The sequence below is a fragment of the Athalia rosae genome, chromosome 2 (assembly GCF_917208135.1).
Source record: "Athalia rosae chromosome 2, iyAthRosa1.1, whole genome shotgun sequence".
NCBI classification, from domain to species: Eukaryota; Metazoa; Arthropoda; class Insecta; order Hymenoptera; family Athaliidae; genus Athalia; species Athalia rosae.
In genome coordinates this window covers 18,895,279-18,916,179 of record NC_064027.1, presented here as the reverse complement: position 1 = coordinate 18,916,179, position 20,901 = coordinate 18,895,279, and the positions used below count along the sequence as shown (strand labels likewise).

General features: G+C 38.8%; 5 protein-coding genes across 19 annotated transcripts; 4 read left to right on the top strand and 1 right to left on the bottom strand.

The window, feature by feature from the left end:
* Positions 1–20: 20 nt before the first annotated feature.
* On the top strand, positions 21–8,051 carry LOC105683067 (SAFB-like transcription modulator). 3 transcript variants are annotated; one of them, XM_012395380.3, is made up of 15 exons: positions 21–372; positions 642–729; positions 808–971; positions 1,046–1,288; positions 1,399–1,423; positions 2,473–2,608; positions 3,558–3,598; positions 3,694–3,962; positions 4,054–4,216; positions 4,334–4,587; positions 4,817–5,319; positions 5,406–5,579; positions 5,761–5,897; positions 6,899–7,055; positions 7,125–8,051. In XM_012395380.3, the coding sequence occupies exons 1-15, from the start codon at positions 250–252 to the stop codon at positions 7,288–7,290; spliced, it is 2,643 nt and encodes an 880-aa protein (XP_012250803.2). In that variant the 5' UTR covers positions 21–249; the 3' UTR covers positions 7,291–8,051. The 3 variants fall into 3 exon arrangements, with proteins under 3 accessions (XP_012250803.2, XP_012250801.2, XP_020706353.2); XM_012395378.3 differs by having other exon boundaries at positions 5,758–5,897; XM_020850694.2 differs by lacking the exons at positions 6,899–7,055; positions 7,125–8,051 and adding an exon at positions 6,306–6,432 and having other exon boundaries at positions 5,758–5,897.
* Positions 8,052–8,583: 532 nt separating this feature from the next.
* LOC105683068 (proclotting enzyme) lies at positions 8,584–12,833 on the top strand. 3 transcript variants are annotated; one of them, XM_048649619.1, is made up of 7 exons: positions 8,584–9,018; positions 10,638–10,712; positions 10,841–11,405; positions 11,491–11,714; positions 11,794–11,986; positions 12,071–12,348; positions 12,448–12,833. In XM_048649619.1, the coding sequence occupies exons 1-7, from the start codon at positions 8,991–8,993 to the stop codon at positions 12,741–12,743; spliced, it is 1,659 nt and encodes a 552-aa protein (XP_048505576.1). In that variant the 5' UTR covers positions 8,584–8,990; the 3' UTR covers positions 12,744–12,833. The 3 variants fall into 3 exon arrangements, with proteins under 3 accessions (XP_048505576.1, XP_048505574.1, XP_048505575.1); XM_048649617.1 differs by having other exon boundaries at positions 10,796–11,405; XM_048649618.1 differs by lacking the exon at positions 8,584–9,018 and adding an exon at positions 10,240–10,270 and having other exon boundaries at positions 10,796–11,405.
* Positions 12,834–13,386: 553 nt separating this feature from the next.
* LOC105683070 lies at positions 13,387–15,223 on the top strand. Of its 8 annotated transcripts, XM_048649627.1 has the most exons (6): positions 13,387–13,508; positions 13,582–13,702; positions 13,787–13,922; positions 14,000–14,298; positions 14,355–14,783; positions 14,847–15,223. In XM_048649627.1, exons 1-6 carry the CDS (start codon positions 13,418–13,420, stop codon positions 15,046–15,048), a joined length of 1,278 nt encoding a protein of 425 aa, XP_048505584.1. In that variant the 5' UTR covers positions 13,387–13,417; the 3' UTR covers positions 15,049–15,223. The 8 variants fall into 8 exon arrangements, with proteins under 8 accessions (XP_048505584.1, XP_048505581.1, XP_048505583.1 ...); XM_048649624.1 differs by having other exon boundaries at positions 13,582–13,922; XM_048649626.1 differs by having other exon boundaries at positions 13,488–13,702.
* On the bottom strand, positions 15,188–19,846 carry LOC105683102 (coiled-coil domain-containing protein 149). 3 transcript variants are annotated; one of them, XM_048649633.1, is made up of 9 exons: positions 19,712–19,846; positions 17,077–17,249; positions 16,723–16,966; positions 16,471–16,637; positions 16,313–16,385; positions 16,151–16,235; positions 15,894–16,038; positions 15,719–15,819; positions 15,188–15,640 (listed from the first exon to the last, which is right to left on the bottom strand). In XM_048649633.1, the coding sequence occupies exons 2-9, from the start codon at positions 17,148–17,150 to the stop codon at positions 15,399–15,401; spliced, it is 1,131 nt and encodes a 376-aa protein (XP_048505590.1). In that variant the 5' UTR covers positions 17,151–17,249; positions 19,712–19,846; the 3' UTR covers positions 15,188–15,398. The 3 variants fall into 3 exon arrangements, with proteins under 3 accessions (XP_048505590.1, XP_012250877.2, XP_012250876.2); XM_012395454.4 differs by lacking the exon at positions 19,712–19,846 and adding an exon at positions 18,353–18,489; XM_012395453.4 differs by lacking the exon at positions 19,712–19,846 and adding an exon at positions 17,399–17,608.
* LOC105683103 lies at positions 17,728–20,722 on the top strand. 2 transcript variants are annotated; one of them, XM_012395456.2, is made up of 3 exons: positions 17,728–17,906; positions 19,198–19,632; positions 19,693–20,722. In XM_012395456.2, the coding sequence occupies exons 1-3, from the start codon at positions 17,891–17,893 to the stop codon at positions 19,704–19,706; spliced, it is 465 nt and encodes a 154-aa protein (XP_012250879.2). In that variant the 5' UTR covers positions 17,728–17,890; the 3' UTR covers positions 19,707–20,722. The 2 variants fall into 2 exon arrangements, with proteins under 2 accessions (XP_012250879.2, XP_012250878.2); XM_012395455.2 differs by having other exon boundaries at positions 17,737–17,906; positions 19,198–20,722.
* The last annotated feature ends 179 nt before the right edge of the window (positions 20,723–20,901 follow it).

Here is a 20,901-nt window from a genome sequence, read left to right as displayed (position 1 = left end):
AAGTGCCGTGGTGACGTTCAGAGCGTAGTGGTGGTAGTGCGCATTCAGCGTGTAAAGCAGTGTAAAGTGCGCACACGGTCAGTTGAACCATATCTCATCGTTTACTATTCCGATTTTATTATTGGTGAATAACTATATATTGTGACAATTAGACAATAATTAGAACTGATAACGTTGCCCCCTTCAAAACTGTGACTCGTGGGTAATACGTGTTAAGTCATCGCGTATGTACTGCGTTAAAGCGGTGTAATGGCCGAAGCCGAGGGCAAAAAGTTAGTTGAGCTACGTGTGATTGATCTCAAAACGGAGTTGGAAAGACGAGGATTAGACAAGACCGGCAACAAAGCAGCCCTCCTTGAGCGTCTCTCTAAGGTAATCTTCTTTAGCTTACAGTTATTGAGAAGCATTTGAACAATTTTCCCTTTGGAACGATTCGATCTTGCCTTGATGTATCGCCACTGTACGGCATCATCCACGAGAACCAGGTGGCGCCATTTTAGTGCTATTGATTTCCGCACGATTGTGCTTCGGTATATTTCATTTAGAGCAAACCTATCCATTAATACTTAAAAATATTGTCTTTGCGGTTTTTCGATCCAAAATCTCTTTTTGGCTTATTGTAAACTCTGAATTTTCAACAGGCGATCACTGAAGATGGTGGTAAACCAGATGAATATTTGATCGTACCTAGCATTGGCTCCAACAAAACAACTCCAAGGAAAAACAGTGGTAACTTTTTTACAGAATAATTGATAGGGCTCAAAGTTTTCATGTTATGACAGTTTGGCATACTTTTTCTGATGTCAGTAACTGGCAGTTCAAATCAAGAAGAATGTTCCGGAGGATCTGAGAATCGAAAAACCGAAAATCAGGAGAATCAAGTTAACCAAACAGATATGAAGATCAAAGAAGAAACACCCCTTGTAGTTGGTGAAGAAAGTCTTCAGGTACCAAAGAAAGAAATGGAAGAGGTGAGAAAAATCTATAGTTATTGAATTGGGGGACATCATTTAAGGAATTATCATTCCATTCGTTCGTTTCACAGGAGCCTGAGATAAAAGACGAAGTGGATACGAAAAAAGAGCAGATGGTTGAACCGAAAGATGTTAAAAATGAAGTTGATAACAATCAAGAGGACAAGAATGACATTGAGAAAATCGTGAAATCAGAGCCAAGTCCTTCCGCTGCTCCAGTTAATCCCACAGTTGTAGAAACCAATGGAATCGACAATGAGGACTCAATTAATCTGACGATAGGTGAAGATGAAGAAAATCTCCTGGCCGAAGAGGTAATACACTGCTATTTTTCAACGCTTACGAATCCGTGTTGATTTTCATTGCATGAACCACTTTGCTCTTACTAACGCAACACTCATTTAAAATTTGTTGGTGTTTTCAGACGGAAACTCATGATAGGCAGAAGGGTAAGTCTTGTTCGTTGGAATATATTATTTAAGTACCTAATTAGAGGAGCTATAGTTAAGCATTCAAAGGACATAGAGAAGTGTGTACATGCAACCGTCCATTCGACAATCTATCGATCTTCCCAAGCTCATTAGCAAGGCCCCTGCAGAAAAAGCAATTGGAAGTGCGTAACGACAAATGACGCGGAAGAACAATAGGCATATCTTGCTACACAGCTTAGAAGTGCAAAGAAGATTGATCCGTTCGTTCAATCCGCTAGGTGGCTGAGAAGTTACCGAACTTGATCCACAACCTGTAAAGAAAGATAGCCAGCCACAAGCAGGACCACGACATGGGCAAGAAATCTGCAAACTGGCTACTTCTCTATGGATCATTTAGCTTATAAAAGTCAATTATTTCTAGGTGATAGTGATTAAGTTAACTGATTTAGAATATTTTACAAAATTTCATTATTTATACCTGCCGCATAGAGCATCGTTGGATTCACCACCTAACTTTCATATGGAAGAAGAACTAAAAATGTACCTTGATACCAAGCCTCGGATGATCTCTGCTATGCGTCACTCAAAGAGCGCGTGATACGCGCTGCTCCAGGCCAAGTTGGATTGATCGGCGTGAATTTTATTTAGTCGAATAGGGGGGTTTGGGGGAACATTTTATAACGATGCCTCACGATACCCTTGGAATAGATGCCTACAGTTTTTATTAACAGTAATACGCTGCATATAAGCGCGTAAGCTCTCTGCGGTGCAACTTAGCCCTTTTGAATGTTTTTTGTTATCAATATCGAGCAAAACTCGATCAACGTCAAGTTACAAAGACATTATGAAACATCTTTGAAAATATAGGCTTTCATATACGCTCGCGGCCCCAAGCTTGGTCCGTTCTGTGCACAATTTTGCAGCGGGTCATACCAGTCTACAGAATCCCGAATCGGAAGTACGATTCTCTACGAGATCGTGTTAGGGAGGGAAAGAGAGCGAGCGAGCTGAAAAGAATTCTGGGGCGTCGTAGAGTGACCACATTGCTACCTTGATTGTCCCTGCAGATGGAGGCGAGAAGAGAACCGAAGAGAACAAGAAGGGAGACTCTAAAGGTAGCAGCGGTAGAGCCGAAGGTGCAGCTGGCAAGGATGGCGTCAACGGTCTGAAGAGCAAGCAGGATGGAGGCGAAGGAAGCAGGAGGTTGGTCTCGAATTGGTACACTTCGGATTGGTTCGACCCTTAAATTATACGCGAGTATATCGGCGATGTTCGTCTGCTGGATATGGCGCTACTCAACCCAATTCACTCGATTTACTCAAGATTGAATAACCAGACAGTATCGCACGCAAGATTATTACAATATATCCCTTTTACAATTGAATACAATATACTCAGTTCCCTATTCAGTTCATACATTCGTTTATATCTAGGCTGATTTTTACCTCTGGGAAATATGTTAAGATCTTCAGAAATTGGCTAGCAAGCTTCAAGACTTTTCAAAACTTATGAACCTATGAATGTTATGAACGTACGAATAATAGAGTGACTTGCGTAAGCGTTTATCACTGCAAAAGTGCAACTGCCAATGGACCCAGAATAAAAGATGAAACTTGAGAAACAACGAAGACATCTGGAGAACCTCCGTTGTGTATCATATGGCAGAATGAGAACATTACATAATACCAGTATAAATCGCATTCTCACCAAGGTATTCCGTTCCGGGATAAACCTTTCACCTCCCGAATGTTGGAAGATGAGAGAAGACTCTAAATACTTACTCCCAGTACTCGAGTGGATACATACAGCCGAGATGCGCTCCTGCTTAGTATAAAAAGTGTTAAATACAAAACATAACAAAAAACAAAAGATTCTGCGTCGATGAACATGGACTTTATTCGATATTGTGTGTGTGCTAACGTCACAAAAACATGAACTAATATAAAAAATCAGAGAGTGGAAATAATAATCTGATTCACCTAACGAGTGCGATCAGAACAAAGTTATAAGAGTTGCTAGCCAAATTTATTTGCTTAACATAATTGCAGAGATACTTATTAGACCTAAGCGAAGTAGCGCGTTAAAATTTTTATTACAACCTATGAAAACATGCAACTACTTGATATCTTTTTCAAACACCCATAATTTTCAGCTCCGACTCTACTTTCAAGGGCCACAAGAGAGATGACAAAGGTATGCGTGGAGCTCTGCTAAATCTCTGATAAATTCCTGTTCCCTAGTGATTTTTTGAGCTGTGTGCACTCTGAATATTTTTCATATTTTTTCAGACAAGAAGACATCGCCAACTAGTTCAGTGAATGCCAGCAGCCGGAATTTGTGGGTATCTGGATTATCATCGACCACTCGTGCTACAGACTTGAAGCAAGTTTTCTCCAAATATGGAAAAGTAATAGGTGCTAAAGTCGTCACAAATGCGAGGACTCCTGGAGCTCGTTGTTATGGATATGTCACAATGTCCACCAGTGAAGACGCAGCCGTATGTATTCAACATTTGCACAGAACAGAGCTTCATGGACGAGTCATTTCTGTGGAGAAGGTGAGAAAAAAAGTAGCGGATCCCTGATTTGGTACAATTCATAAACCTTCAATAACAGAATGACATATTTCTTCGCGATTGTTTCGATCAGGCTAAAGGAGATTCACAGCAAAGTCACATGCGCAAACGTGATTCGAACAGCGTGAAGTCGGACAAGAAAGATGAGAAGGACAAATTGAAAGAAAATTCGGAAATCTGTGACAAGAAAGATAAGGACAGCAAGCAAGGATCTGAAGAAAAAGCTGCCGAATCGAGTGAGTTTCTCATTACGTCGTCTTTCGCTTTCAAAAAATTTTTCAGAATACGTATTCATGAATGTTAATCGTCCTCACTATGTACAATTCTTGACATCAATTCGTACTTTGGTGCAGCCACAAAGAAAGCGGACGAAAAATCCGACGCCCCTGAGGAAAAGAGAACGGAAGTTGCGGAGAAAAAAGAAGAATCCGTCAAAGACTCTGACGTACTTTCGAATAAATCTACAAGCAAGAAACCCGAAAGCGACCGAGGCAAACGGAGCAGTGATAAGCGAGTTCGTTCCTGGGAACATCATCGATCCCACTCGCGTTCCCGCAGTCGGGAACGCCGGAGACGTGACGACGTACTGACATTCGATAAAATTCGGGTTAGTCTAAAGCTTTTCACTGTGAAATCCGTATCAAAATTATATGGAATTTGACTAATTCCATATTTTTGTAAAAGCAAAGGAAAAAAAAACAACCAATCACTTCTCGATTATGACGGAAATTCGGCACAGTTTAAAACAACGTCCAATAGACAATACAATATAGAAGAAAGTGAGAACAATTCGCTCATACCCTCATTGATTTCAAACCATCTTGGTCTAATTTAAGGATGAAAGGGAACGCCAGAGGTTACGTGAAAAGGAGAGAATGTTCCGTGAAGAGGCGCGCAGGCGAAGGGAGGACATGGAAAGACAGCGGGAGATCGAACGAAGGCAAAGAGAAGAAGCGGCACGTCTGGAAAGAGAACGTGAGAAGCTACGCCGCGAAAGGGAGAGAATCGAGCAAGAAAAAGCAGAGCTTCTGCGTTTGGAAAGAGAGCGCCAGAAGGTGGAAAGAGAGAAGCTAGAACGGGAACGGCTTGAATTAAAGAGGCAGCAAATGCGTTTGGAAGAGAGTCGACGACCACCACCACCGCCATCCATCAAAAGAACATCCAGTGACAGAAGAGATCCAAGAGATTTGTATCCAGAGCCAGAAAGAAAGCGCATCGCATCTGAACATAGTAGACGACATAGTCCTGAAAGAGTTTCTGACAGACGTGCAGATATTTTGGAAAGAGTTTCCGACAGACGGTTAGACCCGTCACCTACTTCTAGATATGAATCGAACAGGTTAGCATCTTTCTTAGATATCTTTAATGAAAGAAGTTATAAAACGTAAAATTTTAAACTCGACTTTTGTGCTTATTTACCGTTAGATCGACTCAGGATCTTAACCTTAAAAAGGACTTCAAAAGAAACAGCGATTTTCCATCCCGCAGTAGCCGTCCAGATGTATTTCCTGAAGTAACTAGAGGGAGAGAAGTAATTGTACGGCGTGAGACGATTCCTGCACCTTCTTCGTCCATCGATCCTCGACAAGTGAAAGACAGGTAAATAATATTTGTCGCCTCTGGTTTCTGCTCGTCAGGGTGTGTTGATAACATTACGTTTTGATTACTTACAATCTTCAACCTAGCTTAACAAACTGAATGAAGGTCTTCAATCAATTCCGATCGATCCCTATGCTGCTTAATTTTTATAATTGGATTGAGCCTATTTGAATTCCAGTAGGTACGAAAGAACCGCGTCAAGCACGTATGGAAGAGATCGGGAAATTCGCCGATCGGAAACAGAGTCCCATAGAAGTACACGAGAAGGTCACACACGCTACACCGAAAGCACCAAACCCCCTGGATCTACCGCTCCTCGTAAGTTTTCGTATTTACATATTTATAGAATAATAATTCTCATGATATTGAGGAAATATTGCACGGAAAATTTTAGCCTAACAGTTTAGCGTAAGGATATTTTGTTCATAAAGCATACACAAGCTCGCAATCGTACGGTTTTACGGGTCCACATTGCTCTTCATTACTATTTGCCTTCGAAAAATCTCTTCACTTCTCTTAAGTATGTTAGTTACAGGTAGAGTATTTGCTGATTTTCAAGCATGAACAATTAATTGTAAAGTCAGAATTTGCAAGATTCTCGTTTAACCTATGTTAATACCGAGCAGAAAAGTATCTAAAAATTACCTGCGTTATTTGAAAAAGGTCGTATGTTTTTTTTTCTGGTTCGCCAAATGAATATTTAAAATGAAAATGCTTTGACCGTAGGTTATACCCTGAGAAATTCACCTCCTTACAAGAAATCTCATCGTAAGATTCTTTTGAACCGGCGTTGACGTGTTGCCAGAATTACAACCATGTATGCTTTATTAATAAAACAAAAAACTTATCCATACTATGATTCTTATTCTTGTAGTAAATTGGACCCACCGTTAGTGTTGATGTTCCACAATCATTTTCAGATCAGACAAGAAAATTGCGCAATATTGCTAAAGAAAAACTTTTTAAACCTAGTTGTTATTTCCCCCAATCACGTTTGATCGGCAATCTTCGGTAGTTGCATTCAAATTTTCATTCCTTCCATCATTCCTGGATTCAAAATATGGACTTCTTATTCGTTCGGTATATCTTGCCACAGTCCATTTATTTCTTAATCTTCCTTTTTTTTTCAATAAAGCATACTGGTTAATTGTCACTTCTAAATTAGGTTAGCCACAATCAAACAAGATAGTTTTGTATCTGAATTTTTGGTATATTTAAAAAATCGTTAGGTTAAATAATTCGTATATCAGTTGTCCCTGAGGGCCACACAACAGACCCATACAAAAAATTATGGTGAGAAAATGCCATATTGTTTACAGGTGAAAGTCGATACACTGAAAGTAGCCGATCAGCTGGTGGATGGCACGCAGGACCTCCGTCGACCAAATCTTTTAATTCGGTGCCAAGCAGTGGACCACGCGATCCCCGAAATGAAATATCTGGATGGAGTAGCCGTTCTTCTGAAACTGTGAACAGGTATGTTTCGATCGAAGAATCCTGATTTCACAAATGTAATCTCCTCGTTTCCAATATTTCTCCTACCAGATGGGGAAGTTCTGCGAGTATCGGAAGCACAATGCGACACCCGGGTCCACCCTTGTATCAGGGTGGGCCCATGCCATCGCTGGGTCTGGCGCCGCCTGGAACGGGTCCATCCTACGATAGATTCGACCCTTACAAATCCTCGATGCCGAGCATGAGAAAATATTAATATTAGTTTATAAATAAACGAAAGAGCATCGCTGAGTGACCTATGAATGTAAGGTCAAGTAATAAAATCTTAAAATTAGTTTGATACAGTGAATGGTGAACAAAAATAACAATTGATTCTAACTTATGACAGAGTTGTGTTAAAAGCAAACGCTATTTTGGGTCTCAATACAAAGAAGAAGAAAAAAATATACATATATAATTGATCGCTTGGCAAGCCTTTCTGCCTTTCCAGTGCTTGTTTCGATGAATAACTAATTCTAAAATATGAATATCACACGCTGATCATAACGCTTACATGTTGCTATTGTTGAATCGTTTGAAAAACTATAAATAATATATTACAAGTTTGCTCAGCTGTTGATGATACCGTCGTTCGTACGGATGGCAATTTAGTAATACCGAGTCTGTTGTCTAATTATGAGCCGGTGTTCTAGTGTGCGTGTGTGCCTGAAAGAAAATGAGAAGGTGATATCTTTGGCTGAATAATGGATGGAAAATAGCGACAACAATACTGTAGCAGTTTGAAAGGAGTTGGCGAACGAACAGAAATATGGTGAAGCAAACTGGTGATCAAGTTGAAAGCTAATACCTAATTAAAGAATAATTGTGAATAATATGATCTTAGATATTGATTTGATAAAATATAATAGTTATGTACAATTACATAAATAAGTTCCCGCGATTAACTTACGCAACAAACCGCGTTCTCTGTTGAAAGTATAATGCGTTACAATATCAATAAATGATGAATATACAGTACGTTATAAAGGACTTACGCGCGTTCTTCTAATCCACGATTTAATATTCCAACTCCTCTATTGACATTTGAAACTAATTAGGCCTGCATTCATTCAGGATCACCCTGTTTATTATCGATAAATAAACTTAGATTATCATTAACAATGTGATTAACACTGCAAGTGACTTTCACTTCGAAATTTATTGGGCCGTTAAAATCAAAAGATTTACCAAGAATTTTGAAAGCGAAAACCTGCAACGTTCGTCGAGGAAAGTTTTTGTCAGCGGTGAGGGGTGGCCGCGGAAGTGTACGGGTGTGTAATAGTTAGCCTCATGATAAATTCTACTGAATCATGTACATAATTGATCGTCTATGAAGAGCAAAGAGAAAGGAGTAGGGAGACCGGAACTCGGCGCCAGGGAGTGAGGAACACTTTCCCTTGGTAAATTTGACCTCTGGAGAAAGAAGTGAGGGATGGCACCTAGTTCCTTGTTGGGTACGGAGGAAAGGAGAGAGAGAGTAACCATGGTAAGTATGTCGAGGTCTCTTCACGGACAGTCGTCAGGATAGTCACAGTCATAGTAGTAAGGATTCTTGATCCGCACGATCCAACTGGAAATACGTCACATACACGATAAAACGTGCAATATAAATATAATCTATGTAACAAACCTGCGTATTTTTATCGCGATTATTAATCGAGTTTGCGTGCGCGTGTGTGCCGCGTGTGTATTGTTGTTAGTATTTTTATTTTGTTCTGTTGTTTTGTTTTGTTTTGTTTTTCCCTTTAAAGAAGACTTAACAAATGATTAGTGCTTAATACATATCATGAGTTCGGTTTAATCAAAATTAACAAGTATAAGTACAAGATAATTCAACTGTGTTGTGTAGCGTTTTGAAATCAAGTTCAAAAACATAAAGGGAATGTCATTGGTCGTTTCCGTCGATTTTCTTTTAAAATGAAAGGGCTACCGTTAATTGTGATCGGTAAGTGGCACGCGGATTCATTTGAGTGTAACGAAGATACCTTTTCTCATATCTACTTTTCCTTGAACTTGATAATTATTATCCTCGTCGAAGCAACGCTGTGATAGTTCTTTCGCATTTCACTTGCCGACGAGAAGACAATCGAAATTCTATTCGAATTATTCATGCGGTCGTAAATTACTACTTCTCCTTAACACCTTTAATTTGGAAAAAAAGAATATTTTCTTTTGTCAATTTAGGCCTTTTGAAAATAGTCTAAAGAATTTGGACGCTTTGGAGTCAAGCTCAGTATGATTTCTCTTTGAGAATGTGTTCCCCATTCGAGGTGCCTGGGAACATTGATCTATGAACTAAAAAGTGGTAAGACAGTTCAGAGTTGACGGTTCACTGGGCTATTGTGCCCAAGATATGTGTAGCATTAAAGATCTTTATACCTTCACGACTTTCTAGATTCTGTAATCAGATGAAGTCTGAAACGTTTACGAGTAAAATAACATATACTTCAGGTTTGGAGTTTAACGACGTAATCGTTATCGTTTCAATAAAACCTCCAATCTCTCGGAATCATTTATGTCACATCGATCTAAGCAGACAAAAGGGAAGGTTTATCAGGAAAATATCGTGCGGTCAAATATTCCGATTACGTCACATGTCGGTGCATATGTATAATGTCCGGGTTCAAAATCTTTGTGGATCCGTCTTCGGAAATATAATCAGGTCAGATCGAATGACTCGAAGATTTTTCTCATTCGAAATAATAAGATCGCGTGGGGAACATCCGATTCGAGCTCCCTTTCTCCGAGTTTAAAAAGATGAAAAAAAACCATCTACTTTACAAAAAAGTCACTCAAATACTTATACATTATCGGCTCTTCGAAAACTCAATGATTCAGGGTATCGTAAATACTGAAAGTGACATCGGATATGAGAAATAAGTTGTTCATGGGCCCGCTGTTGAGGATTCAGATTTATTGTTACATTTATCAGGTTGACTAATTATTGTCGCCAGGAGACCAAGATGCACCGATTTAAATTGTTTCAAAGAATAACTATCATGCCTCATGTCTGATCTCTAGCGTAGCGCGGGTCTTCTGACTGATTATTATAGCCGATGATGGTCTGTAGCTATCGACAGTGAACGAGGCAGACTTTCTCGAACATGACTTTCACCGTCTATCAAGTCTTACTGAATTCTTGTTTGTATAACGCATCCGGACCACGTCACCGATCGCTAACATGCACAGTTTGAAGCGTGAGGCACCCGGTCCCAGCTAATCTTCTTCGTTAAGCTCCTCATTTTGTTCATCCTACATTTCTAGACAAAACCGGATTTTAACTTTTTTTTCATCAGAATCACCGGATTCGTACGGATTTCAGCTTATTAGTATAATTGCATATCGCAATTTAGCGCATGGTACTTTACCGCAAATGAAACTTACTCAACACCCACCACGCGATACATCAAGTTTACAGCAAACAGAGATATGGATATCGCTTCAAAATCACAAGCCCATATCATGTTGTATCTTTCTGTTTCTAAACAATCAAAACCCAATGATGTTACATTTTTTTCTAACTATTAAGATTTTACAGTTAGATTACATTATATGATATTTCAGATTTGTTGATAATATGGAATGCTGTTTCGGGGACTCTTACCAATGCTCAAGAAAATGTTAACTACTATAGTCAATGTAAGTAAACTACTTTAACGTGCAATGGATTGAATTTCGCAATTTCAATGGCTATTCATATCGCTCCGAATTTCAATGAACAGCACCAGGCAGCTACCGATTCCAACAACTCCATTATTCTTCTCCAGTCAGGCGATGGACCAAGCAAGGATGGGATATCGGAGGATCGAGAAGAGGGCTTCTCCTAAGGAGAGACACACAGGATCATCCACCTTCCTCTTATTACACACATGTTGTGAGAGAATCGGAGGATAGGGATCCCCTGGCAACGTTCTCTGAGACTCTGGGTGCTTTGAATACTGTCGGAAATTATATCGTTAATATGACTCGGGGTGTAGAGTCATCGGACAATCCACCTAAGGAACTACCATCAGCTTTGTACACAATATCGAAAAATATTCTTGGTAGAAATGTCACCGACAGCATTGCACCATTAGTTCGTGGAGTTACAATGCCCACAAGACTTGGAAGCTCCTCAACGACACACTTGGAACAATCTAACGAAGAGCTTGTTAACAAAGACTCATCTGCGAATCCGTCTGAATGTACAACCGCAGACGGTGCCGCTGGAAAATGTCAGGATTTGAGCAACTGTCCTCAACTACTTTTAGACCTTAATAAACTCAGGCAATCCCTGTGCTTCAAGAGTTTATTTGTTCCCGGTGTCTGCTGTCCTCTAGGAAATGGTGAAAAGTGAGCAAAAAATATTTCCATGCCAATTCCTTTCTTCGATTGAAATTCATTATTCTTAATCGATTTCATCTGTAATTGGTTGCAGGCCAAGTACCGGCAGTACTATCTATCCCGCTACTGAGACTACCTCTCGACCACTGCGACCCTCTTATCAACGACCTACCAGACCATCGACTCCTAGGCCAATCCCACTTCTTCCTGTAGCTCCTACAAATACAGACGGAACCTCAGTTTCCACTACATCCAGTAATACTACTAGCCTGGAGATCACAGATACCATTGACAATAACTTGATTCAAGATGACGATGGTAATTTTAATAAACCCTGAAAATTTTAAATCAGTCATCGTTGTTTTATCGTGTAGTACACTACAAAGAATAATTTCAGAATGTGGGGTAAGGAATGCAGGAAAATATCGTGTCGTGGGTGGAGAAGAGGCGCTACCTGGTCGTTGGCCTTGGATGGCGGCAATATTTTTGCATGGGTCAAGGCGTACGGAATTTTGGTGTGGAGGATCTTTGGTTGGTCCACGACACATTCTTACTGCAGCTCATTGCACAAGGGATCAACGTCAGCGACCGTAATTATAGTTGTTGAAGGTTTTAGAATCCTGTATCCTCAGAGGTAACCATCATTCATTGATAGTTTGTGTGTGTACCTACAGGTTTGCGGCACGTCAATTTACAGTTCGACTCGGTGACATCGACCTCGAAAGGGACGACGAACCATCCTCTCCTGAAACATACGCGGTCAAAGAGATTCGAGCACATCCTAAATTCTCCAGAGTTGGATTCTACAACGACATAGCCATATTAGAGCTCAACAAAGCGGTCAGAAAGACTCCTTACATCACACCCCTATGCCTGCCACCAGCACGGCTCCGAGGTGAACCGTTCGCAGGTGCCAGACCCACCGTAGTTGGCTGGGGCACCACTTATTACGGTAATTTTTCAAAACTGTGGAGAGAAAATTCTCACTATTTTATAGAAGAGTATTCCTCGTTTAGTTTGGTAATCGAACATGATGAATAATGGCTTACAGGTGGTAAGGAGAGTACGGTCCAACGTCAAGCTGTGCTACCAGTTTGGCGAAACGAAGATTGCAACGCTGCCTACTTCCAACCGATTACGAGCAATTTTCTTTGTGCTGGATATAGTCAGGGTGGCAAGGATGCATGCCAAGGTGATTCTGGTGGACCATTAATGCTACGAGCAGAAGGTCGCTGGATGCAAGTTGGTATTGTTTCTTTTGGAAATAAATGCGGAGAACCTGGATATCCAGGAGTTTATACTCGCGTCACGGAGTATATCGATTGGATAAAAAACAATATTTATTAGATATCAACGAATCAATCTCATGTAAATAATAGGATAATTAGACATTACTTCATGTAGTATTCAGATAAATACAGTTCGCTCCGAAATTTTTACATGTTCTAAAAATAATTTCAATTTACAAACATTTTGGAATGATTTAATTTACTATAGATTTGAAGAAGATTCAATTTTCTACTCTATGATTCCGTCTGGAGGGTTAGGACGAGCTTGAAAACTTATAACAAATAGTAGACGCTTTGAACAGAAAAAACAATGCAGCATTTGGTTTTATTCTGCTGTTTCTTGCCTACATTTTCCAGTTTGACATTTTCGATTAGTAAAATTAAATGCAGTCTCCATCGCAAAAGTAGTGATCAACACCATTCTACGTACAAAAAAAATTTTCATAAATGAAAAATATAAAGAAAATTATATACGAACTAGAAATAGTATAATGAGTTCTGATGTGATCTACAACTCTGTCACTGCGCTACAGCTCATGGCATAATGTTGAGGTAATATTTGCCTGACGGCTAATGCCATGTGTATAAATATCACTGCGAGAAAATTCAGGTATGGTGCAGTACAAATACTAAGGAAAGATAAGAGTCGCATAGCTACAAAGCCCGTACCAACTTGAATCTATGTAAGATATCCATTGTAGGAAAACTCCAAAAAAAGATAAATAAAATAAAATGCTGGCCAAGATGAGAATGAGAAGTGTGTCCGTTGAAAATTTGGGGGATATAGTAAAGCATATGATCGATGGTGTACTTGAAGATAATGGTAAAATATTGCATTTACATTGGAAACCCCGTCCAAAATCTGAGGCTACGTGAAACAATGATGTATGTTTCAGATCAAGCTGCCAAGCTACATCAGGCAGTCTTGGAAGAATATTACCTGACAAAAATCAAAGAATTTAAGCAAGAAAAAACAGAAGTTAACATCGACGATGTCGAACAGGAAGTAGTTAGAAGGTCTTTAAGCAAGAATACTGTCGACCAATTTCTATCTGAAGATAAAAATACAAAACCGTCAAAGTCACAAGTGTTAATTTTTAGCTCTGATACAATCGCTGTGACAAAATTCACAAAATCCTCGCAAGATCTGGAATCGCAAAGTATTGACTGTAAATCTACAACAAATATTCCAAACAACATTTCAACACATAAAATTGAAGATGCAGGGCCCGATGATGTGAGTACATAAATCAATTTTTCTATGAAATGAGTGGTGATTTGTGAAAAAAAAAAAAAAATTTACATTTCACATAGCTGACAAACGCTCCAGTGGTACATATTGTACATAGGCCAAAGTATCCTAAGCCTCTTCAGGCAGGAGCTTTGAACAATACAGATGTCTGTAGGTCAAGCGCCACATCATTCTTGAAAAATCACAGCACTAGAATAAATATTACACAGGTTATGGATGAATCAACCTGCAGGCCTCCAACTGCTGAGAACATCCAGGAAAGTCCGAATAATGTATCCAGTAATACAGAAAAAAATAAATGCCGGCACAGCTTCTCCGAAAAAGAAGCTTCAGTGATAACAAGTCGATCAGAAAAAGAGAGGTAAGTTAAACGGAGTAAACAATTTCTCATTGCTGAACGTCATAAATTTACACCAGGGAAGTGCCAATTGAATTTAGAAACAAGGGAGAAATAGCTTTCGAAAACTGGAAGAGAGAAAAAAACCGATACTACCGTCACATTTATAGGGAAGAGCAAAAGAAAAAACGCTTAGAGCAAACTGCAAAGGCCACAGAAATACAAAAAAAGGAAGCTGCGACTGAGGTATTCATTATTCGTTATGCAGAACTGCTGTGGAAGTTAGTCTTATCGCTAAAGCTAAATTTTTCTCCTCGAGAGGCGTTCTTGTTTTGGAGAAAACAGCAAGATGCGCGACAGATATTAAATAATGCAAGAAAACGTATATTGGCACAAATGGAAGCTCAAAAACTTCAAAACAATGAAAAGCGCACCATCAATTCTCAGGCGTTTAAAGCATGGAAAAAGCAGAAAGATATTAAATTGAGAGAGAGAAAGATGTACACAATGTAAGGCACTGTTAACAAAATGATGTTGGCACTTCGGTTACCATAAATACTTCTACCTTTCAGAGCATACGATCAACCGATCTTCCCTAAACAGCAGGTAAAATCCCACAAACCTAAAGCAGATTTGAACGTTGCTTTCAACGTGTGGTTGGACCAGCTCGATTGCGTGTTGCACCAGAAATATCTACGAGAGCGACGTTATCTTGTGCGCTCTTGTTACTGCCAGCCTGCCTATTTTGGAAGTGCAGTGTTGTCTGGCAGATAATGCATTCAAACCTCAAGTACACGCTAAATCATCATTAGGACTTCAGAAGCATCTAATTATCGTGCTTTTCGTCTTCATGTAAATAACCCTTTGAAATAAGTAAGTGGAGCGCCAGACGATTTGTTATGCAAGGCAATTATTATAATAAAACATTTCCACTTTATTTTCACTAAAATGTTAGTTAGTTTGTTATACATTATTTCATGTCATTGTATCGAGGTAATCTTTGATCACGACTAGAAATTGACTAAAACCAGAGTGGTTGATGAGAAATAAACTAAAACAAGATAAAATCCATTCAGTAACCAGAGAGCAGACACCGCATTTAGATGAGATGCTCATACCCGCTGTTACGATAATGGTTTACCATCAAGATTTAAATTCATCAATGCTTTCTGGACTAGAGCATCTAAATTTTTGGGCAAATTTATTTGCTTTGAACTAGTAGTATGGGAAAGATGACCGTCCTTATACTCCATATTGCTTTCCAGCGTATCACTGCATATCTCTGCGTTTATTTTGTTGTCGGTCTTTTCTGGATTTGAATCTATTGCACTTGCACACTCGGTACTCTCATCAAAACACTCGAATCCTGCAAATCCATAATTGACTAGTATTAGCACAGGAAAATACATGACTCAGAATATTCGGATACATATAAACGACATACCTAGTCGAGTATCGACATCTGCCCCTGCATAACCCTCTAAGAGTTTAGTTGTTGGCGATTGAACACTATTCTCTAATTCACATATTCTGAGAGCCAAAATCCTGAAGAATTTACAGAAAATTCATTTCATATGACGCACTCTCCAGAAGTTTATTATTTTGTGACAAATACTAACTTGTTTGCTTTTTTTTGATGAGCTAACGCTAATGTTTTGTCATTAAGAGTCTCCAGTAACGCTGTACAAAGTCGACGTAGATCGTTAACAGCAGCGGCGGACGCCGGTGCAGGTACCTGAATCCCCCGTTGGAGTAATTGTTCCACTGAACAAATGAAACGCTTAATATCGATATGAAGTAAATTCCAGAATCATTATCTGATTTTGTTACATAGTGTAATAAGTTTAAGCTAGTGGTAAATGGTGCCTCTCATCACCTTGTTTATGAGTCATGATAGTTCCAGCTGCTGAATTGCCACCCAGTTTCATAGTTCCTTTGATTCTTTTAGTCTCCAGCATGCTCTATAAATAATTGATCGCAACAATGGGTCATTTGTTCATAAGATGCATGGTTGTGCAATGAAAAAAAAAACGACTACCTTGTATTTTGACAAAGATTGCTGTGCTAATTCTCTTTCTTCGAGACTCTGCTGTAATCTCTCCTGCAAATACCTATCATAAATATGTATACCCATTTAATTGTGGAGTGGAGAGATCCTTAAACAAGTTCATGATTGAACTCCACGAATTTGATTACCTGTTTTCATTGATCAGAGAATCCAAGTCCACTGGCTTTGAGGCACTCAGAGCTTTGGATAACTCATGATTCAGACGATGTGCTTTACACTTGAATGCATCCCTCTCTATTTCGAGTTCATGTTTCTCGTCTAGTAGAGTCTGGAGATCAGTTTGTAACTGGGCACACTATCGAGACATAAAAAAGCAGTTATTTCTATGCAGATTTGAATATTATGAATTTCACGATAATGACGACGTTCTAAGTCCTTACTTTGATGTTCAATTTCTCCAGTTGCTCAATCATCTCTTCTCTCTGGTGAGCGGCAGGAGCAGGCTGCACTTCTGACTGTTCAACTCCACAGCGATTATTGGTCCTTAATACTTGAATATCTCCTTGAGCATCACCAAGTTTTTGCCGCAGTGTTTCAACTTGGAGACGGAGGCACTTATTGTGTTCCCTGATCTCCGCCAATAGATGGATCGCACTAGAATCTCCATGAGTAATTCCCTGGAAGCTGATACAAGAGGGTGGTGTCAGTCATTTGAGCAAACCAGCGATAAGAAATTGAAAATATTCAGTTCGTTACAACAATTCCAAGATACCACGAATGGAGACCATATATACCTATTCATGGAATTGTTTGTAGGCTTTTCCTTCTTAAAATGTGAAAATCTTTCCTGTATCTGTTCCGCCATCATTTTGAACTGATCACGTTGAGCTCTACATTGATCTAATTCTTGACTCAAAACTATGAGGGCTTCGGTCTTACTTTTAAGTTTTCTGGAGAGCGCATATTTCTGAAATAATAAAGGCCAGGAATTGAAGTACTTCATACTGGAAAACTGCAGTTATTCTCTACTCATGGCTGTGATATTTTTGTATTTGGGGGGCTAATAGATTCAAACAAAACATATAGTGGAGTTGATGCCGCAATTGAGATTCTCACTTCAGTATCACAGGGATCTTGTTCTCTACCAGTTGTTGGGATTGGAGCAGCGAATGACATTTTAAAATTTGTAATATCACATCAAATTAAAAGTTGAAAATGTCTTATGATTATGAGTTGCGAATTGACTTCCTATTTCACAGCTGACAAAATATGTTATAGAGTTTAGTGACAAAACCACACGTTGTGGATTCTAAGCACTTTGACCGTATTTGACAGCCTGGTTGACAGCTCACAAATGTTTATTGGCGCCCTCTTGGACCTCAGTTCACATTTTCCACTACAGGTAGCCACAATGTTGCTTGTGATCGTAAACGATGATTAGGGTGTTCTGCGAAGGGATGATTGGGATATTGTACTTTCTTTGTTATACTTCAGTTTGAATTTAGTTTTCATTCTGGGAGCACGTGTCGTGTAATCAAGGAAAATTACATGCTTTGATTGAAAATTTTACATGTTTGAAAGTAAAGGATTCAATTTTAATTCTACATCATGGAAACACCTGCAGGTTCGTACGAAAGGATTTCAAATGTGATGTTCAACTTTTTAAGATAATGCAAATCTTCAGTGCTCACACACCTTACGAGAAAGATGTAATTTTAAACATGTTCTTCAAAAAGATGGAGAGTCGCGCAAATAGGAGTGGTTTTTTATCGCTGTACAAAATTTTTAACCATTTCAGAGTGTGTTTCTCCACAAAGTTGCGAAACGCTTTTTTACATCGATACAGTTCAGTCGATCAAATGTGTTCTATTTTTCTACTTTCCCGAACGACATTTCTTCCTCAATAATTGTTTTATTCATAAAAACAAAAAAAGCATTCGAAATGATTCTCCCTGAAAAGAGCCTTTAATTGTTTTTTTTTTAATGAAGACGTGTCTGCCAAAAACAGGAGTTTCTCATGATGAAAAATTAATCCGTGAAGGAATAAAAACCAGAAACGAAGATTCTTACGATTTGTTTTTACTCTCCAGACTGCAGTACTAGGATCGTAAAAATTACGGAGAAGACTCCATGATTTCTCAAAATTCAGAGTGGCTTAGATGTCGTCGAATTTTTGTCGTCGGACGACCTATCAAAGTCAAATCAAGATCAACCTAGTTATTGTTTTAATGTAATAGATTTTTTAATATCGCGATCGGACGTGAAAACAATTCTGTACGAACTAAAGTTTCTTCAATTATACTTTGCGCTTAGTATTTGCATATCGCAAAATACGATATACGATATTCCGCGGCTGCGGTTCAAACATTCCGCGCTAAATCGGCACGCGGCACAGCGCATTGACAATCTTAAATGACAGCTCGACAGCATCATTACACAGCTTTGACTTCTTTAATGTATCTCTGCACCTGTCAATTTCGAGTACAGACAGTTTTCCAACTATTTTTAACGTTAATTTTCTTATTCTGTCCGATTTCAACTTGGAAATTATAGCAACTCGTTCAAAAAACCAAATTGACCTCAATTCGACCTTGATAGGGTCACCTGTACAAAATGTTATCGGTCTAATAAAGTTCTTTTCTCCTTTGAACCCTACAACTTTAAGAACAAACAACATGTTTCCATTCAAAGAATCGTATATTAAACTCTAAGAAACTTAAATCAATAATATGTAATTAGTGTTTCTATCTATTCTAATTGAACAACTCCGAATAGTAAATCTGTAAACGCGCTACTAAAATATTTACTTTATATTTGTTTATATTTTTTCTTTGTTTATTTTAGTTTCTGTAGATAATATCAATTTTTTTTACACAAATCTGTATTCATATTAATATTTTACACTTTTGATATAGGATCTGACGATAACCAGCCACAAGTTACCCGTACTACAAAATTGCCGAGTCCATCAAGAGATTTTAAGTATCGAAAAGCTTCTGAATCGCCAACTGAAATTTCTTTATCTGAAGAGGCTGCATTCTCCTTCCTGGTAGAATATGATCTCACAAAGAGTCAATATCAGGGATTGAGATCACTGAGCAAGGATATTAATTCTAAACTATATCCTCCCTACAGAAAACTCCTACAAGCAAAAAATTGTTGCTATCCACCCCATATGGCCATTACTGTCACGGAGAGTAGTGTAGCAGTCCAATTACAGGCTTTATTGGATCATACAGTAGAGCGTATTTCACTTCTTCAGAGTAGCCTTATCCGAAGTTTGCCTCAAGAAAATGTCAGTAATATGGTCCTTGTTTGCAAGTGGGGTTGCGACCAAAGCTCCGGAGAAAGTGAATATCAAACACTCACCGTTGGCATTAAATCAGATGTGAATGTGTTCTCTATTTCAGTTGTGCCATTGTAACTTACGTCTATAGGTCAGGAAACAAAGGCCCAAACTGTGGTGTGGAAGAACCCGAGACCTTCTTCTCATAGATTCTGTAGACCACTGAGACTACAGTTTTTGCATGAAGACAGCGAGTCAATGGTCAACGTAGTACAAGATATCAAGGAACAGATCAGGTCACTTGTTTCCTTTGAAACTGTAATAGATGGGAAGGAAATCTTAATTGTGTATGACATGGTTTTCACATTAGTCGATGATGAAGTGTGCAATGCAATGATATCTATGAAATCCTCACAAAATTGCTATTTGTGTGGAGCTACTAGCAAAGATTTTAATGATATTGATGATATTTTACAAAGGAAAGTTGATTTATCCAATTCGAAATTTGGATTGTCGACATCGCACTTGTGGATACGGTTCTTTGAATGCTGTTTACATTTGTCCTATAAACTTGGTATCAAAGAATGGCAAGCATGTAGTGCAGAAGACAAAAAAATCACGGAAGACCGCCAAAGGATCATTCAGAAAGGATTTACTTCAAAATTGGGGCTAACCGTCGACCGTGCAAGGCCTGGATATGGAAATATCAACAATCAAAATACAGCTCGCTGTTTTTTTGAAAACTCGACACTGTCTGCTTCGATAACGGGATTGGATGAATGGTTAATCAAGCGGTTTAACGTAATTCTGCAGGTTATTTCAAGTGGATATAATATAAATTATGATAAATTTCAAGAATACGCTGTGGAAACTGCAAGAAAATTCGTCGAATTATATCCGTGGTATCATATGCCTACTTCGGTTCACAAATTATTGATTCACGGTCCACACATGATAGCTCATGCATTATTACCAATTGGCCAACTATCCAAAGATGTTCTAACAGCTGGAAACAAAGACATCAAAAAATATCGCGAAAATTTCTTATATGTATAAGTCTTCAAGAGCCAAAACAATGATGAATGTCTTCAATCGACTTATGGTAGCTTCGGATCCGTACATTACCGGTATAAGTAAATTACCGCACAAAAATCTGAAGAGCTTATCTAGAGCAGCTGTGGAGTTGTTACTGCATACTGCAGTGCCTGTGACAACCGGAATGGAGTCAAGCCCAACGAATGCAACTGATTCGGAAGTTGAATCTGATTCAGATATGGATTCCGACTCTGATATTAATTGAAACAACTCATAGGAATTTTGTCGTATGGAATAC

Excerpts from the sequence above, each read along its gene's own strand:
- LOC105683067 (XM_012395378.3), top strand. The coding sequence starts at position 250 with ATGGCCGAAGCCGAGGGCAAAAAGTTAGTTGAGCTACGTGTGATTGAT. Across the intron at positions 1,289-1,398 it reads AAAATCTCCTGGCCGAAGAG|ACGGAAACTCATGATAGGCA; the intron begins GTAATACACTGC and ends TGGTGTTTTCAG. Across the intron at positions 5,580-5,757 it reads CCTCGACAAGTGAAAGACAG|TAGGTACGAAAGAACCGCGT; the intron begins GTAAATAATATT and ends TTTGAATTCCAG.
- LOC105683068 (XM_048649617.1), top strand. The coding sequence starts at position 8,991 with ATGAAAGGGCTACCGTTAATTGTGATCG. Across the intron at positions 9,019-10,637 it reads GCTACCGTTAATTGTGATCG|ATTTGTTGATAATATGGAAT; the intron begins GTAAGTGGCACG and ends ATGATATTTCAG. Across the intron at positions 11,987-12,070 it reads AGGGATCAACGTCAGCGACC|GTTTGCGGCACGTCAATTTA; the intron begins GTAATTATAGTT and ends GTGTACCTACAG.
- LOC105683070 (XM_048649623.1), top strand. The coding sequence starts at position 13,488 with ATGGTGTACTTGAAGATAATGGTAAAATATTGCATTTACATTGGAAAC. Across the intron at positions 14,299-14,354 it reads AGTCGATCAGAAAAAGAGAG|GGAAGTGCCAATTGAATTTA; the intron begins GTAAGTTAAACG and ends AATTTACACCAG. Across the intron at positions 14,784-14,846 it reads GAGAGAAAGATGTACACAAT|AGCATACGATCAACCGATCT; the intron begins GTAAGGCACTGT and ends TCTACCTTTCAG.
- LOC105683102 (XM_012395453.4), bottom strand. The coding sequence starts at position 17,458 with ATGTCATTCGCTGCTCCAATCCCAACAACTGGTAGAGAACAAGATCCC. Across the intron at positions 16,638-16,722 it reads TGGAGAAATTGAACATCAAA|TGTGCCCAGTTACAAACTGA; the intron begins GTAAGGACTTAG and ends ATGTCTCGATAG. Across the intron at positions 15,641-15,718 it reads AGATGTCGATACTCGACTAG|GATTCGAGTGTTTTGATGAG; the intron begins GTATGTCGTTTA and ends ATGGATTTGCAG.